Consider the following 17,422-nt stretch of genomic DNA (forward strand, 5'->3'; position numbering starts at 1 on the left):
AAGGGAGCTCTGATGAGGAGTGGGAATTTCAAATATGGAAAAATGGGCTCATGTGGTTATTGACCAGCTGAAGGGAGGGACCACAGAGAACAGAGCACAGATTTCACTGGGACCAGAAGGATGAGGTGGACAAGAGACAGCTTCACAGCAGGCAGAACCTTCACAGCTTCTTCACAGAAGACCAGGAGGTCATATAGACCTCTACCCCTGCCTCTTCAGGCCACGTAAGCTTCACTCCACACTCAGTCAATCTTGGTCAGGAGCATGGGGTGCTGAGAAGAACCCAAAGGCTGAGGATTGAATTTAAAAAGATAGGCAATCTGGAAGTCGCTATGAGTCTCACTGCCTGTCCTCACCTGAACGCAATGGAGAGTCAGAGAAAATTTAAGTTACAATTATGGCGCGCCCCACTGTAATCTGAGCCTACTTCTTGGGGAAGAAGTGCTATCTGAGGGCTAGACAGCCCACAGTGAAGTAGAGGAGGTATTCATTGTTGTTTGCCCAGAATCCTTCCCCTTTTCTTTGCTAACAAAACCCCACTCTATTTGGAGAACTGCCCCTCCCCATCCCATGAAGCCCAGGTGGGGCTGTCCTTCCAGGTCGCTGCCCAGGGCAGACCATGGCTGGTGGTTGGAGGACACAAGCTAAGTCAACCAGAGTCTCTGGATGGGGAATTGAATCCTGAGTGGATTCCCTGTCTGCTCCCTGCTCTGACTCCTGCCTGGGTTGTCACACATCTGACCTTAATCCAGAGCTGTGAGCTCTTTCCCAGAATTGAGATGTCAGTGTCTATGCCTTAAGCAAAGAGGATGTGTTACAGGAAGACAGGGGAGTTTCGGGTCCTACAGGTGCAGGAATGGCAATGGGGTGTGTGTGTGTGTGTGTGTGTGTGTAACCAGGCCCCAGAACTCCATCCAGGAGCCAGGGCATGGCTGCCGCTGCTTCTTCCCAAAAGGCTAATCTATCCTTCCTCCCGTCTGCTAACCAGCTTTTTCATTTTCCTCATCAGCTCATCAGAAAGTCGCCTTCCTGGACTTCCCTCATTCCATGTTTTAGACCAGCTCAAGGGTGAGCTATTGGGCGGTGTACCCACTGGGAGAGGCACTTAGATCGGCAGCCCCTCCCTGTCCAGTCTGTTGGGGTGGGAGCACAGAGCTCGTTTCCTATAGGGGCCACCAGAGGCCTAGCGCATGTGTCTGGGGCGCATCTTAAACAATGGAGACTGGCAGACACCCAAGAGGAGTTGGCCACATTCCTAGGTCTATAGCCACCGCGTCCCAGCCCCGCTCCGCAGGAGGCATGATACCACCCCAATCCCCAGCATCCCAGGTGGTAAAATTTGACCAGGGTAAATTTTCCTTCATTTTTTGTTTGTTTTTTAATTGAGGTGCATTATCTATATTACATATAGTAAAATACTCGAATCTGAAGCACCCACTAGGTGGATTTTTACATACGTGCTGCCAACACCCCAGACCCAAATTTAGATCAATTCTGACACTCCAGAAGGCGCCCCCAGTCAGTATCCCTCCCAGATGCAACCCTGAAGATTTTCATCACCATAGGTTAGTCCTGCCTCTCCTTGAACTTCACGTAAGTGGAATTACAGTCCGTATTCACTTGTCTATGGCTTTTCTCACCTATGCCTGTGAGCGATACCCATGTGACTGCGCGTGGGAACCAGAACTCAGTTCTTTAGGAGGGGAAATCCAAAGCAAAATACTCCTTAGATTGGGGATGGGGTGGCTACCCCTTATGAGATTTCAGTACAGAAAGCATTTAATTCTTACTTAACATTTTGGAAGTGGGAACATTGCCAATGTTCTCTTTGCCACACTCTTCATTTGCAATGAGAAAAATTCCATTCTCTCCCCTTGGGAAGTTGGCAGTGACTAGCTGGAGACAGGACTGATGCGTTTTCACAGCTTCACTCACAGCTAGAAATAGCTCCTCCGTTCCTTCTTCCTTCCCCAGCCTTCTAGTCTCGACTTGTGGGAAGGGAACCACAATTAGCTTCCCCACGGCTCTGCTCACAGTAGTGTTGGGGTGAAGTGGGTGGAGGGAGCAGAAGGGGTCAGGATGAGCTCATGGGAAAAGTGGTTTTTAACACTGAGTTCCATAAAAATGAGAGAGGACAGTGTTCTTTAATCAATGATATTTCTGTGTCTCCAGAATTGGGTGAGTTTCTCTCGTTTTAAGGGGCTCCTGTCTGGTTCCTCCAGCTGCTCCCTTACCGTATATTCCGCCCTCCAGTGGTGTCAGCGGGAAGGGGAGGGGCTCAGGACTCAGACTGAGCACCGGGATGAATGCCGGGCACTTCCCCAGGGGGTCTACATGCACTGTGCCTTTATAATGTTACTTTTATTTTAGTTTATCAATTCCAGTTGACATTCAATGCTATATTAGCTTCAGGCATACAGCACCGTGATTAGACATTTGCATAACTTACAAAGTGATCCCCGTGATAAGTCTGATACCAACCGGGCACTATACGCAGCTTTTTCTGTATTATTGACTGTATTCCCTAGGCTGTACTTCACACCCTGTGACTGTTTTATACCTGCCAATTTGTACTTCTTAACCCCTTCACCTTTTTCACTCAGTCCTTCAACACCCTCCCCTCTGGCAACCATCAATCTGTTCTCTGTATCTATGAGTTTGTTTGTTTGGTGTGCTTGTGTGTTTTGTTTTGTTAGATTCTGCAAATAAGTGAAGTCCTGTAGTATTTGTCTTTCTCAATACTGACTGATTTCACTTAGCACAGTACCCTGCAGGCCCATTGTCACACCGCATACACTGTCTCATTCAATCCTGGCCTGGTGAAGGAGCCCTCATCCTCCTTAGGTAGATGAGACAGGCTCAGGAAGCTTTACACACTTAAATAACTCATCCAAGGTCACGCAGCTAGTTAGTGCTGAGCTTGGAAGCCAAGTCTGTCTGGATCGAAGCTGTGCTGGAAGCAACCCAGTCTGGGGCCTCACAGTGGAGCTGTTTCCCACTGTCTGGGTCGGGGAGGGCGTTCCTGGCTGCCACGGCCAGGCCAGTTGTCCTGGGAAGGCTGCTCGGGTCCCACACCTGAGCACACCCAGGCAGCTGCGCCCTTCCCAGCCTCCAGCCCCTGGGCCACCTGAGGCTCACAGACCTCCACCTGCCACTCACATATGACCTTGGGAAGGGGCCAGGGTGAGTCTTAACTGAAGGGGTGAGTCTTACATGCTGGAATTGCAGGTATTAAGTAAAATTTTAAAAAAGAAACTGGAGAGAATCATTTGAGAAGGACTTCCCAGGGGCCTCTGCAATTACTCTTGGAGACAGCACCCCTTCCCCCAACCACCAGTGTAAGGGTGGGAGGAGGTCCACCCAGAGCGAGAACACAGCCCCTGGCCATGAGGCTGCAGGGCTGGTCCACAGGGACCTGGGCCTGCCCTAAAATCCCCAAGGGGGCCTGGGAAGGTTGAGGAGTGGGGAGGCTGGGACCCTCCTCCCCTGAGCCTGACACTGCCAGACACCTGGGTTTGAGTGAGGGCCAGCCTGGAGTGAGGCAGGAGAGGTGCTGGGGATGAAAATTTAAGGAGGTGCTTACACGCTGGCTGCCTCTCTTGCCTCACCCTAGTCCCAGACCTGCCGAGAAGCGAGGGGACAAGAGGTGAGTGACGACAAAAAATAGTAGCAGCTAACACACACTGCTTACAGGTGCCAAGCCCTGTCCTAAGCTCTGTCTATCTATCTATTAATGTGTACTCTATATAGCATATATCAATTCGCTCAACCCTTACAGCTCCTGAAATTATCCTTACTTGACAGATAAGGAAACTGAGACTCAGAACAGATAACTTGCCCAGCTAAGGTTACAGAGTCCACACTCTTAGCCACGATGCACTATCCCCACCCCTCCATCCCCGCAGACGTGAAAGGTGCCAGGTGCCCAGTTGCCACCCACTCACTTTATCAGGCTCCCCCTCCCCCAACCCCTCCCCCAGCAGCGTGTCCACAAATGGGCCTCTGCTCACAGCAGGCCCTGTAGGATGGAGAAGGTGGGTCACACGTGAACAGGGCCCCTTTTATAGCCCCACCGCCCCAGCTGGCTCCGTCTTCTGTCACCTGCCCTGCTGGCGACTACCTACACCAGCTGTGCACACTCATCATGGAGAAGATCCTTGTCCTTCTGCTCATCACCCTCGCTGTGGCCTATGCGGCGCCCGACCCCCGGGGGATCATTATCCACCTGGTGAGAGGCTCTTTAGGGGAGGAGCCTTCTGGACCCCTGGGTGGGAATTTTCTTAAGTTTGGTTCTTGACCTCTGATGTCCCCACCTGGGGTTGCCAGGGGGCTGGGAGGTGATGTGTATCTCTTCCCTTGCTGCCTGTGTCCTGCCCTGTGCCCCTGCCCAGGGGCCCTGCAAAAGGCTGATCAGCGGGGCACACGCTCAGCACAGTGTTTTGGTCTGGCTAAGGGAGCTTTTAAAAACCCAGAGCTCTAGGCGTCCCCGCTAGAAACGCTGGCTCAGAGCCCAGCGATTCCTGCTCCAACCTGCAGTGCACACTTTCTGCGTGCCAGACACGGTTCTAAATGCTTCACGAATACTTACTCATTCCGTCCTCACACTGACCCCCTGGGACAGGCACTATTATTGTCAACACTGTTCCAGGTGGAAAGCTGGCGTAGAGGAAGGCTGGGCAACCTGCCTGGGGCCGCACAGCTGGAACGTGTTGAGCAGGGATGGAGCACAGGGCTCGGCTCCAGAGCCACGCTGTCCCCAGCGCACCGCACTGCCTCTCAGAGGGCAGACCAGGGAAAGCCCTTTGGGGCCACCCATCCTGCTCAGAGGTTCTTAAATCGGTCCCATGACTGGGCCCGGGAGACAGGAACCCCCTGAGATTATGTGCAAAATTCTGTAGGGGGAGGGAGTTTTCCAGGGATATGGTCCTTAATTTTCACAGGCTCCTTGCTCAAAGAGTGTGAACCCAGAAAGGTTTGAAGCCCCTGTTTGGGGCCACCCAGGGAGCTGGTGGTACAGCTGGTACTAGAAGCGGGTGTCCTGCACCCACAGCCCAGGACTGCTGCTGCTCGCCACACTGCTGTTTTCTCATGGGAGTGAGGTGGGGTGGGGTGGGGTGGGGTGGGCAGGGAGCCGCTCTCAGCAGGGACCCTGTGGAGGGAGGGGTCCTGGCTGATGTCTGCCTCTGCAGGAAGAGGGCGAGCTCTGCATGAACAGCATCCAGTGCAAGAGCAAATGCTGCCACCAGACAAGCGGGCTGAGCCTGGCCCGCTGCGCACCCAGGGCCAGTGAGAACAGCGAGTGCTCTCCCAAGGTGAGTGCAGAAGGATTGTGCGTGTGTGCGTGCGTGCGTGCGTGCGTGTGTGTGTGTGTGTGTGTGTGTGTGTTGGGGGCAGCCCAGAGCAGGAGGGCCCTGGAGGCTTGGGGATGGGATCAGGGAAGAGGTCAGCCTGGATCTTGAGACAAGAGAGGAAGGTCAACAGGTTTCAAAGCACTTTCCTGTCCCATGGTTTCTCACACCTGACCAGAGATGAGTGGGGGCAGGGACTCGGTGTCACCATCTCATGGATGGATAAACAGAGGCTCCCCAAAGAGATGTAGTTAGAAGGAGCAAATGAGCAAGAGTGGGAGCCAGAACCAGAGTCCTTCAGGCCCACGAGTCTCCTGGGGGAGGCGACCGGTGGGGAGAAGCACCATCTGAACAGACAGATTGCCCACTGGTTCTAGGGTTCAGGCCCAAGACAGGTGATGCCCAAAGTAGCCCCCAATAGCTTGTGACTCCCCTGGCTCCATGTCTCTGCAGTCACTCTATGGGGTTTACTACAAGTGTCCCTGTGAGGGGGGCTTGACCTGCGACGCGGACAAATCCATCATAGGCTCCATCACCAACACGAACTTTGGCACCTGCCTTGATGTTGCACGCTCCAAGGAGTGAAACCAACCACCCGCCCTGCCCCCAGCCCAGGATACCTCCTGACCACCTCTGCCTGGCTGGCCTCCCCTTGACCAGCACCTCTGTTCCTGATTGGGTTCTTGGCAATTAAAACCCCTCCTGCAAACCTTCCCCAGCCTCCTGGGTGTTATTGCTGAGTTGACGTCTTTCTTGATGTTCCTTCCATCCAGGCTCTACCCTCTCAAGTCAGAGGAAGGAGGGATGGGTATGATGTAGGGCAAGGTGAGTCTGCACAGACTGGAGACAAGGTGGTAAAGCAGAGAATTCTCCATTACTGGGAAGTCATCAAACCTTCCTGAGGTGCCCTCCCCACCCCTCGAGTTCTCAGACAGGACAGACAGGCAAAGATGGGGTGCACGTGCACACACATACAGCCCTGTGGTGGGGTGTTGTAAGGACCCACATTCTTTGTCCTGCATCGAAGCGCACCTGTCCCCGTGCTGAACTCGCGCCTCTTTTCTGGGCCCAATGCTCAGATGCGACAACCAGCAGACACAACCCACGCATGAAGGGTCAGACCATTAACACTGTTGTGGGCTCCCTGTGCTTGCACACCAGACCTTCACCATGATCCTGGGAGAATCTATTGTCTCCACTTTAGAGATTATAGAGACTAAGGTTTAGAGAGATTAAGTACCTTGCTCAATGTCATAGAATCAAAAAAAAGTAGTCACTAAACCCATCTAACTCCACCCCCTTCTAACAATCCCTGTCCTTTCCAAATTATCCATACCAAACAATTGGGTGGAATTGCAGGGAATTTAGTTGTGGCTTAATATAAAAATTTCATACCCTCTGGAGCCATCTAACCTGGGGGCCCCATCTCTGATGGGGTGCTCACTGGCCCCCCGGTGGGGGGGCTGCAGAGGAGAGCCACGCCAAGACTGGAGGGGGTGAGCTGAAGGGAACTGAGGTGCTCTCCCAGCCCCAGGATTCCATAGTTCCAGGACCAATGAATCCTTTGAGCAACTGTTAGATTTATGAATTAGAACTAGATTCAGCTGTAACAAAAAACCTAAATAATTATGGTTTAAACAAATAGGGGCATACAGTTCTCATGAATGAAGAAGTCTAGAGATAGAAGGTCCTGGCATTTGTTGAGGGGCTGGCAAATCTGCCATTGTCTCAACCTTCTCACAGCTGGCAAATGCCTCCACAGCAGCTCCTAACATCAGATGCTCTCACTATGTGCTGTTAGGGAGCACGAGGTAGAAGGTGGGTGGGATGGGGGTGAAGGCAGAGTGTTTCTCTTGGCATACCTTCTTGTCTTGCCCTGAAGCTCCCAGGCAGATTTCTCCTTATCTCCATGTCTACAATTAGGTCACCTAACCACCTCTAGCTGCAAGGGAGGCGGAGAAAGCAAGTATTGGGCAAAGGAATGGGATTGCCATCACTGGCTTAGACTAATCATGGTCCCTGTCTATGGGCTGGGCACACACTAGCCAAATAATATTGGGGTTCAATTAGCAAGGATGGGGGCAATGGCTGGTAACAGTGTGACCATACCTGAATTACTGTTCAATCAGAGGGGCTTCCAACACCTTAACCCAGTAGCGGTCTCAGGCCCTGAGGCAAGGGTGGGTCATATTCCTTGGTGCCCAGATTCAGGCCAGGGGGAGTCTGCACTCACTCACTTCTTTACACAACTACTGAGTTACCACAGTGCCCAGCACTGTGTCACAGACCATGGGGGACATGAGGAAAATGTCCCTAGTTTCCAGGAGTGAGTAGGGAGTTGGGCTCTGCAGAAGATAGTGGTCCAGACCCGTGTTCCCTTGTATTCAATCTCTTCCACTTGAAATGCCTGGAGTGGTGCTTCTTTTTCTACACTCAACCTGGCTAGTACAAGACTGTTGGACAAAGGGAGGCGTGGGTTATTGTTGCTATTGCTCAAAAGTACCTTTCTCTCACTAAGCCTTAAGCCTAGAGGAGTCACTGTTTTCTAATTCTCATAAAGATGTCCTAGAGGGTCCTGACCAGTATGGCTCAGTTGGTTGGGCATCATCCTGCAAAGCAAAAGGTAGCTGGTTCGATTCCAGGTCAGGGCACATGCCTGGGTTGTGGGTTCAGACCCTGGGTGGGGTGAGAGGCAACCAATCAATGTTTCTCTCTCACATCAGTGTTTCTCATCCTCTCTGTCTCCCTACCTTTTCCTCTCTCTAAAAATAAATAAATATTTTTTTTTCAAGGAAAAATATGTCCTAAAGACTATAGTCTTGCCATGGACACTTTCCACACTAGCAGCTGTAACTTTTCTAGACCTGTTAGATATTCAGCAATAGAAGCAGAGGTGTTTGCAGCCTTGAGTCCATAAAACATTCCGAATGCTGGACCCTGGAGGCCTGCACTGTCTAACATGGAAGCTACCAGCCAGCTACGTGTTGATCACTTGACCTGTGGCTCATTTGAACTGAGAGAAGTGCAAAATACAAGCTGGGTTTTTGAAGACCTATTTTTAAAAAAGTTAAATATCTCAAATAATTTTACATGTTGAAATTACAACAGTTTTGACTGGGTTATAAATAAAATATATTATTGTTGCAGAACACAGGGGGCCAAGGGAGGTATACTACTATGGAAAGGACCCCCTACTGGGCTCAATTGTCTGTTGCCAATAGGAAAGACATCTCTCAATGCCAGAGATTTGTGAAAAGGAAAGGAAATGTTTATTTAATACTATACAGACTTAAAGTAGTGACCTAATGTCTTCATTAAAATATCAAAGTCCATTAAGATACCTACAGACGCACACAGCTCTTCCTTCTCGCCCTGTCCAAATTCGGGGTACCATAATTCAGTAAAAGAAGCACACGTCTGGGATCCAGGCTCCTGGCACCATCAGCTGTGTCGCTGTCCAGGCAGGATCTCTAATTACTGCAAAGCCATGTGGCACCTTCTCATGGCCTACTGGCAAGAGTTCTTTGTACCCATTTTCCAGGCAAAGTCTCTCCTGCTTCCCAGGCCATGCAGCCAAAGGGAGCACTCCGAAGCCACGTAGTCCTCCTTTACCAAGGCTGCAGGGGTCCCCACTCTGACCAAAAAAAAACCCACATGGTCCTCTTCTCTCCACCAGAGCTGCAGGGGTCTTCACTCTGGCCAAAACTGCGTGGATCTCTCCTCTCCTCCAAAGCTACAGGGAGTGGGAGGTCACCAATGTGCCAAAGCCGAGTGTAGGTTCTCTGCTAAAGCTGCATGGTGATTCTCTCTACCGCAGCTGCAGGGAGGGGTCCGCACTCTGGTCAAAAGCGCGTCTCTCTCTCTCTGCACTGCCACAGCCGCGTGGTTCACACCTCAGTGGCTGCCAGTCTAGGCTTTTAAATCCTTGCCAGCCTTCCTCTGCAGCCTCATTTCCGACTCCTCCCACAACCAGCTGCACTTGCCAGCATTCCCATATCCTTCCAGCTTTACTGGGCTACCATAGTGAGTCTGGGCAGGCGTGGCCCCATGGCATAAAGCCAATTATGTCCAAGATCTCAGGCAGGTGCCATCACTCTGGGACCTGCCTCCCAGTTACATCTTGGGTGGAAGTCACTTCCATTCCCCTGGCTCAAAGCATGGCCACAGCCATTTAACATATCTACGCATCCAGTTAAAGCTTATAGATATGTTAAATGACCATGCCAGAGGTTGGCTGCAAAGTTGTTGCTGTTCAAAACAGCTCTTAATGGCCGTGCTCCATTTGTCCCTTCCCCCAACTCACAACCTGGTGGGGGGGGGGGACGGGGTGAGGACATCTTATATGTCTTTCTAATATTTCCTGGACACGTTGAGTTCTGGACCCCATTCCGAATCCCTTTTTGGGGTCTCCCTCTTGGCTGCACCCTGTTACATGATCAAAATGGATCCCACCTCTTTCTTTTTACCTTTTAGTGTGGCTATCAGAAAATTTGAAATGACGCGCGGGGCTCACATTTCATTGCCAGCGGACAGTGCTGCCAGAGATGCCTGGTCTCTGCTGCTTTTCAGCATCAGCGAACTGACTCTTTTCACCATGGCAGAAGCACAGTCTCACACCTTGAAGTACTTCTCCCGGTTTCTCTAGATTATAGCAACTGTGTCCTCTACCACTCTTTCCACAGGGGTGGCTGAATATGCACGGCTCGTATAGTGGTCCAAAATACGCTACGGTGGCATAAAAATCATCGTGAACTGAAGACACTTGAATATAGGCTTTTTCTGAACCCCCTTATCTACCCCAAAACCGAGCCTCCCACAGACCTCAAATGTCATAAAGCCCCTCCTGGGGCGTTTGTTAGAACCTGAGAACAGCGACCCTCATCGCTGGAGAGGAGTGCCTGCCTAAGTGGGCGTGGCCACACAACTATCACACCTCCCGTTCACTCTCCTCGGGGCCCATTCATCTTTTCTAAAAGTCATTTGTTTTCCCATAAGTGCTTTCCCCCCACTCCTTTGACCTATTAAGGAGTCATTTTCCAAAGTGTCCTTCTTCCCATCCCTTCTTCAATTTGGATGGTATATAAGCCCCAAATTCTAACTGCCTCACTGAATCACATTTTCCTGTGCACTCCCCCATGTATATGTGCACAAACCTGTCCTTTCTCTTGCTAATTTCTTCTGTCACTTTCATTTGCAGAACTTTCCCTTCCTTCCTTCCTTCCCTCTTTGAGAGAGGGGAAACAAAAAACATCTATGTGCAAGAGAAACAATTGGTTGACTCTCACACACCCCCTACTAGGGACCTGGCCAGCAACCCAGGCATGTGCCCTGACCAGGAATCAAACTGGCGACCTTTAGGTTTGCAAGGTGACACCAAATCCACTGAGCCCCACCAGTCAGGGCAACACACCTACAACTTTCTAAAACTTCTCTTGACTCATTCTCTTCCTGTCACCACATCAGGTGCTCCAGTTTTGTTTCTCACTCTCTTTCCTGGGCTCTCCTCTCTTTCTCACCCCTCCTGTCTATCTCTGTCTCCCAGAAGTGTCACACTCATCCCTTTCAAACTAAGTGACCTTCAGCAAGTTGCTATGAACAAAAAAAACGGGGATTCAATGGAAAGTAGCCTCATAAATTCCTAACTGGGCAGATCCTGGTGGGTAGTCCTACTCCAGGTCTATAAAAGGTTTATCTTTGCCTCAAGCACTGTTCCTATGCATCTGGGTTAGCACGCCTCTGAAATTCCAGGAGCAGCCTGACTCCGATGCCGGCCCACAGTGTCCTTGGAGTTATGGATGAGAAATGAGACAAATTCACATGGACTACCAAGTCCTGTGGAGGAAAAGGAACAGTGTGGCTATTCTCTCAAGAGGAGAGTGCCCTGACCCTTGTCCTGACAGGCTTTTATTGAGTTTCAATTTCCCCAGGCATACAGGTAAAGCTCATTAACCATTGTCAGGCAGTAAGGATCAAAGAATAGATAGCATACAAGTAACTACAAGGCCCTATTCTGAGGCAGGGTCTGTTAGCTAAAGGGCTACAAAACTTTGGGAAACAAACTCATTTCTTGCTCGGACCCTTATCATTGAGAGCATTCTTAGCAAAGCAGGATTTTATGCATTCTTTTTTTAAGATTTTATTCATTTATCTTTAGAGGGGAAGGGAAGGAGAGAGGGAGAGAGATATCCATGTATGGTTGCCTCTCATGCATCCCCTGCTGGGAACTGGCCTGCAACCCAGGCATGTGCCCTGACTGGGGATCAAACCATGATCGTCTGGTTCGCAGGCCTGAGCTCTATCCACTGAGCTACACCAGCCAGAACTATGCCTTCTTTCTTATTCCTGATCACCTGGGGAAACTGCCCCTTCCAGCACAGGGCTACACCACCCTCTGTCATTGTTTCAGGCTTAAGTCAGGCAGGGGAAGTAAAGCAGCCAAGAGATTAGGAAACATCTTGAAGACAGAATGAGGACTCAGGCTATGTCAAAGCCAAGGGGTGGCCCTGGCTGGTGTGCCTGGGTAGATTGAGTATGGGCCTGTGAACCAAAGGATCGTGGTTCGATTCCCAGTCAGGGCACATGCCTGAGTTGCAGGCCAGTTCCCAGGGGACCCACAAGAGGCAACCATACATTGATATTTCTCTCCCTTTCTCCTTCCCTTGCCCTCTAAAGATAAATAAATAAAATCTTTAAACCCAAGTCCTTCCCTGGGGGGGACTTCCCTGTGATCGTGCCTGTCTTAGGTTGTTCCTTCTGTGAGGAATCTTACCTGTCATTGGCTAACCAAACAAGCACTGGGAGCCAGGCAGGGTGAAGTAAAAGAGGCAGAGGCAGTGCCCCTGCCAGGGAGATAAGCTTCGTCTCCTTAGTGGCTTATGGTCTGAAGGTCACTCACTCAGCCTTAGCCATGGCAGGGGGGTGGGGGTAGGGGGAGCAGGTTACAGCTCCTGAAATCAAGCAGGGCAATTCCCAATAGTAGCCCAATTCCCAATAGCAGCCCTCTTCTCCAGACCACTTTGGAGGCATAATGACCCTCAGGGGAACACATAATCTTGTTAGCTATCCTGTAATCCAGTGATTTTCAACCCCTTTCATCTCAGGGTGCACATAAACTAACTACTAAAATTCTGCAGCTCACCAAAAACATATATTTTGCCAATCTGACAAAAGTAGTTATAATTTTGATTGATCTACAAAAATATATTTAGTTGTCTACCCTTTTTGCTCCAAAGTGACTTTTTAAAAAACTCAGGTGCCTATACTCATATATAAGCATTTTTGGTACCAAGAATTAACCAAACAGGTACAACTTTATTTTGCTACATGACCAATAAGATGCAACTCACCCTGACCAGCATGGCTCAGGAGATTGGACATCATACTGCAAACCAAAAGGTTGCAGGTTCAATTCCCGGTCAGGGCACATACCTGGGTTTTGGGTTAGGTCCCAGGCTGGGGGTGTACCAGAGGCAATTGGTCAATGTTTCTCTCATACATCAATGTTTCTCTCCTTCTCTCTCTCCCTGCCTTCCCCTCTCTCTAAAAATACATACACACATAGATACAAAAAAGAAGGGGCAACTCTATTATATGACCTATACATTTATGGTCCAAGATAAGGCATTCACACCAGACAGCTATTGTTGTGTTGGCTGTTGCAATTTTTTATTTGACAATCTAAGGGGGAAAAGGTCAGTGCCTCTGACTAAATAGTCAAGTATTGCATGTTTTAAATATTCACGTGACACATTGGTCAAAAAATCTCTATTGTAATTCAATGGCTACTTTGCTTTCTCCCAACTTCACTTAAACCTTCCTTAGTTCCCTCTCCTGCAAACTGTCATTCTAGGGAGCATTTAAGATCTTGCTTCCTGGCAATTGTCCTCAGTTTGACTCAGATGCATTCTTATAAAAATTCTCCACAGGTTTGGGTGTTTCTTCTGAGGCCATTGCCCGAGCCCTCTGTAGTCATCCCCCCGTGGGACAGGGTGAAAACAGCAGCCGCCCCTTGGGGGGCTTTTGTAGGGTTAGATGAGATCATGTGTGTAATGCCCCCGGTGTCTGCTAAGTACTCAATAAGCATTCACTTTTCATACTCATGTTTGTTTTGTACACTTTCTTTCATGTTTCTGAAATTGAAGGTCAGGGAACCAAGAGCACAGGTATAAACTGAAGTTATTATGTAGTAGGCTGAAGCCAGGTAAAGTCCTCCTCCAAAGGACTTTTATTCAACACGGGGCAGACCCTGTTGACCCTGAGAGGGAATATACCTGCCAAGAAGAACTCCTGGCCATTTGTTAGGCATAAGTTTATAACCAGAGCCGAGCAGCCATTGCCGACAGGGGCTTCTCACCCAGATGCATTTCTGGGAGAAGATACTGACCCTACTGCTGGCTTTCTGCACTGTGTTCCTGCCAGCTGAGCCAACCCGGAATTGTCTTTCAACCAATGCATTTTTACTGACCAATCAGAGCAGCTTCATAAAGACCAATGAGAACACACAATTCTGACCACTTAGGACTGTGCTATATGAACCAATAAGACTGTGCAAATTTAGAGTCCTCATTTGTTCCCTAGACCAATTGGGAACTAGGGTGAGAACTTCATAAAGGCAGGTCTCCCCTTTGTCTCTCAGCAAAGGGCACTTTCTGTTTCCTCTAAAAGCTGCATCTCTGGGTTTGCAAACTGTTCATCTGACTGAAGTTTCTCCTTTTACCACATCCCAGACAGGGGACTCCTGTTGGCACTGGCTTGGTGGCTGCAAACTTTTTTCAACAGCCCTAAGCCCAAGAGGATCCCTTCCTCTTTCTTCCCTTGTCTTCTCGCCACTTCCCCACTGCCCCAGGATCGTGCCCTGCATCCAACCCAGTTGGTCTGCCTCCAAGGCAGCAAATATTGAAAGGTTTTTATTTCAATGATGGTACATTATCCCTCCCTCTCTGCCCCTCCCCTCTTGGTAGAGGCTCTGAGGCCCGGGGCAGGAACACACAGCTCTGGGTAGACCTGGAGTGGGTGGAGGAGGAGGGACAGGAGGCAAGGAAGAGGAACATTATAAAAAAATGTTTTTAGCTGTCTCCTTTTTTCAATTTTCTTACAATGGCCTTAGGCAATTTTAAACAATCTCTTTTTTTAACTTTTATTTTTAAAATTATTTTATTGTTCAAGTACAGTTGCCTGCATTTACCCCCCCACCACTCCCCCTCAACCCCAGCCATCCTCACCTCTTTCCCCTGATTCCACCCCCTGTTGGTTTTGTCCATGTGACCTATATAGTTGTTCCTGAAAACCCTTTGGAAATACACAAGTCAGGTCCGGCTGTCAGGGACACTCATTACACAGGCCGAGGAACCTCTGGGAAAGGCAGGTTGACCTTGACCTTGGCTGCTGCTCTGCCCTCAGCCTGGGGGCCAACCCCCATTTCCACCCCAGCCCAGCTCTGGGGCCCATTTGCACAGGGCCTACACCCACCTGTGTGTGACAGAAGCCGCCCTCAGACCCCTTTGTGGTGCAGTGGCAGGACTCCCAGTGGCAGCATCGGCTCTCAAACCTGTTGCTCTGGATGCAAATCTCCCCATTGTCCTGTTGGGAGATGACCCTGCCTGACTCTTCCTCAGCCTCCCCATCCTGCCCTCCAAGGCCTTTCTCCCAGCCGGCATCCCCCACATTGTGTCCTCAACACCATCCTCACTGCCACCAGGCTGGGCCATTTCTACTTGGGGACCAGGGGTAGAGAGCCAGGAAAGAGCACCAGCGGGACCTGACTCGTGCCTAGAGGAACCGAAAAGTGTTGCAGATTTGCTCTTAGTGTCCCCAAAATATGTTCCTACTCCAGCACATTTTAGGGGTGTCCAGACCTTCCTGTCTTTGTTCATGCAATTCCTTCTGCAAACTCCTTCCTACCTTTTTACCTGAGCTGGGATGTCACTCACCCTGGCCTCTCCCCTGCACACACACATATCAATGACCCCCAGTGCTGGAGCCTACCATGTTATCTTGCCTATCACTGCCACCCATGGCCTCTCCGTTGGACAATTCAGAAGTCATTCATCCAGCAAGTGCCGAGCCTCTGCTGCATCTAGGCACTGCTCCCTGAGCTGGGGATCCAGCTGGGAACAAAACAAATGAACGACTGCTCCCTGGAGCTGACCTTCCAGAGCAGCCGTCCAACAGGACTTTCTGCAAGATGAGAATGTGCTCTTCCCGCACGGTCCAGTTTGGCAGTCACCAGCCAACTGTGGCTATTGAGCACCTGAAATGTGACTAGCGTGACTGAGGAGATGAATTTTAAATTGTGTTTAGTTTTCATTAAAGAAACTGCGTGCAGCTAGTGACAACACACTGGACAAGTGGAGTCTAGGTGGGAAGGCAGGTCACAAACACATACATGAAACAGACAGGGCATCACAGACAAAATGTGGAGCAAAAGAAGTCAAATAAAAAAAAACAATTCTGTGTGATTCTATTATATGAAGTTCAAAAACTGTCGATACTAGCCTTGGCCAGGTGGCTCAGTTGGTGAAGCATTGTCCCACGCACCAAAAACATTGCAGTTTCAATTCCTGGTCAGGACACATCCCTAGGTTCCGGGTTCAGTGCCCTGTGAGGGTGTGTACCGGAGGCAACCGATCATGTTTCTCTCTCTCTCTCTCCCCTCCCACTCCCTACCCACCCATGTCTCTAAAATCAGTACATAAATCCTCAGGTGAAGATTTTAAAAATAAATCTAAAAAAAAAACAGGATTTAAAAATATATAAATAAATATAATTTATAATTTTAAACTAAAAAACAGACAATACTAATCTACAACAATGGAGGTCAGGACAGTGTCCCCTTTGGGACTATTGACCTTTGGCAAGCCGATGGGACCCTTCTGAGGGGCTGGGACACTTCTGGGGGGCTTGGAATGCTGTGTGAACTAATTGGGGTGGTGGTTATAAGGGTATTTGCACAGGTTTAAAATCCATTGATTTTAATGTAAATCAAGATTTGGTGGGACCATTGGAGATAGCGTTCCCCAGTACATACCATTGGTTTGACTCAAATAAACACATGAAAGTTCTCTAAAAAAAGAGATTTGGGAATCATACCATAGGTAATTATTAGTTAACAATTATAACAATTATGATGTATCTATTGTATATGCTTAAGTGCTATAAAGAAAATAAAGCAGGAAAGGGGGACTAGACCGGCAATAGCCTCTTCCTGGTCTCCCCAATCCCACTCTTGCCAATCACCCACCCGTTACCCCCACCTCCACATCCAACACTCTTTCCTCCCCCTCCCCCAACCTTCACTGGTCATCAGTTCTTCCCCAAACAGCTAGCAGGATATTTTTTTAAAAGGTAAATCCCATTTCTGTACTTCAGAACCTCCAAGGACACCCCAGAGCACTTGGATATGGAAACTCTTTGTGGGACCTGCAGGGCTTGCTCATCCGGGGCTGGCTGCCTATCACTGGATGGCTTGCTGCCCCTGCCCCACCTGCTTACTCGCACGACCTGCAGCCCTGCAGCCCTGCAGCCACCTCTGAATGCACCCAATCAGCCCAGCCCGGGGCCACTGGCTCTGCTGCTTCCTCTGTCCATGAACGCTGCCCACCGCCCGGCTGCCAGCCTCTCTGGACCTCCGGCCTCTCCGGACTTCTCAGGCTGAGGCCTTCCTGAGCTCCAGGCCAGAGCAGCCCCTCACCTGGTTCATAGCACTTGTGACTCTCTGCACCTATCTTCTTTATTTTTTTTTTATTTTAAAAAGTTTTAAGCCCTGGCTGGTATGGCTCAGTGGTTGAGTGCTGGCCTGCAAATGAAAGCGTCACCAGTTCGATTCCCAGTCTAGGGCACATGCCTGGGTTGCAGGTCAGGTCCCCAGCAGGGGGCACATGAGAGACAACCACAGAATAATATTTATCTCCCTCTCTTTCCCTTTCCTTTCCTCTGTCTAAAGTAAATAAAATCTTTAAAAAAAATTTGTCTCCCCCGTCTAGAACCTCAGGCATCTTTCACTATCCTGCTTACAGCGGTGTTTCTTAGCTCCGAGGATTAGCGTCCTCATGCAGAGCAGGTACTGACTGCAGGAC

General features: G+C 49.7%; 1 protein-coding gene across 1 annotated transcript; it reads left to right on the forward strand.

Moving 5' to 3' along the window:
• The first annotated feature begins 4,081 nt into the window (after positions 1-4,081).
• On the forward strand, positions 4,082-6,013 carry CLPS (colipase). The gene is made up of 3 exons (XM_037063259.1): positions 4,082-4,228; positions 5,190-5,312; positions 5,802-6,013. The coding sequence occupies exons 1-3, from the start codon at positions 4,145-4,147 to the stop codon at positions 5,931-5,933; spliced, it is 339 nt and encodes a 112-aa protein (XP_036919154.1). The 5' UTR covers positions 4,082-4,144; the 3' UTR covers positions 5,934-6,013.
• Positions 6,014-17,422: the final 11,409 nt, after the last annotated feature.

This window comes from Sturnira hondurensis, unplaced genomic scaffold, assembly GCF_014824575.4.
Source record: "Sturnira hondurensis isolate 20B ecotype Veracruz unplaced genomic scaffold, ASM1482457v3 Scaffold0014430, whole genome shotgun sequence".
Taxonomy (NCBI): domain Eukaryota; kingdom Metazoa; phylum Chordata; class Mammalia; order Chiroptera; family Phyllostomidae; genus Sturnira; species Sturnira hondurensis.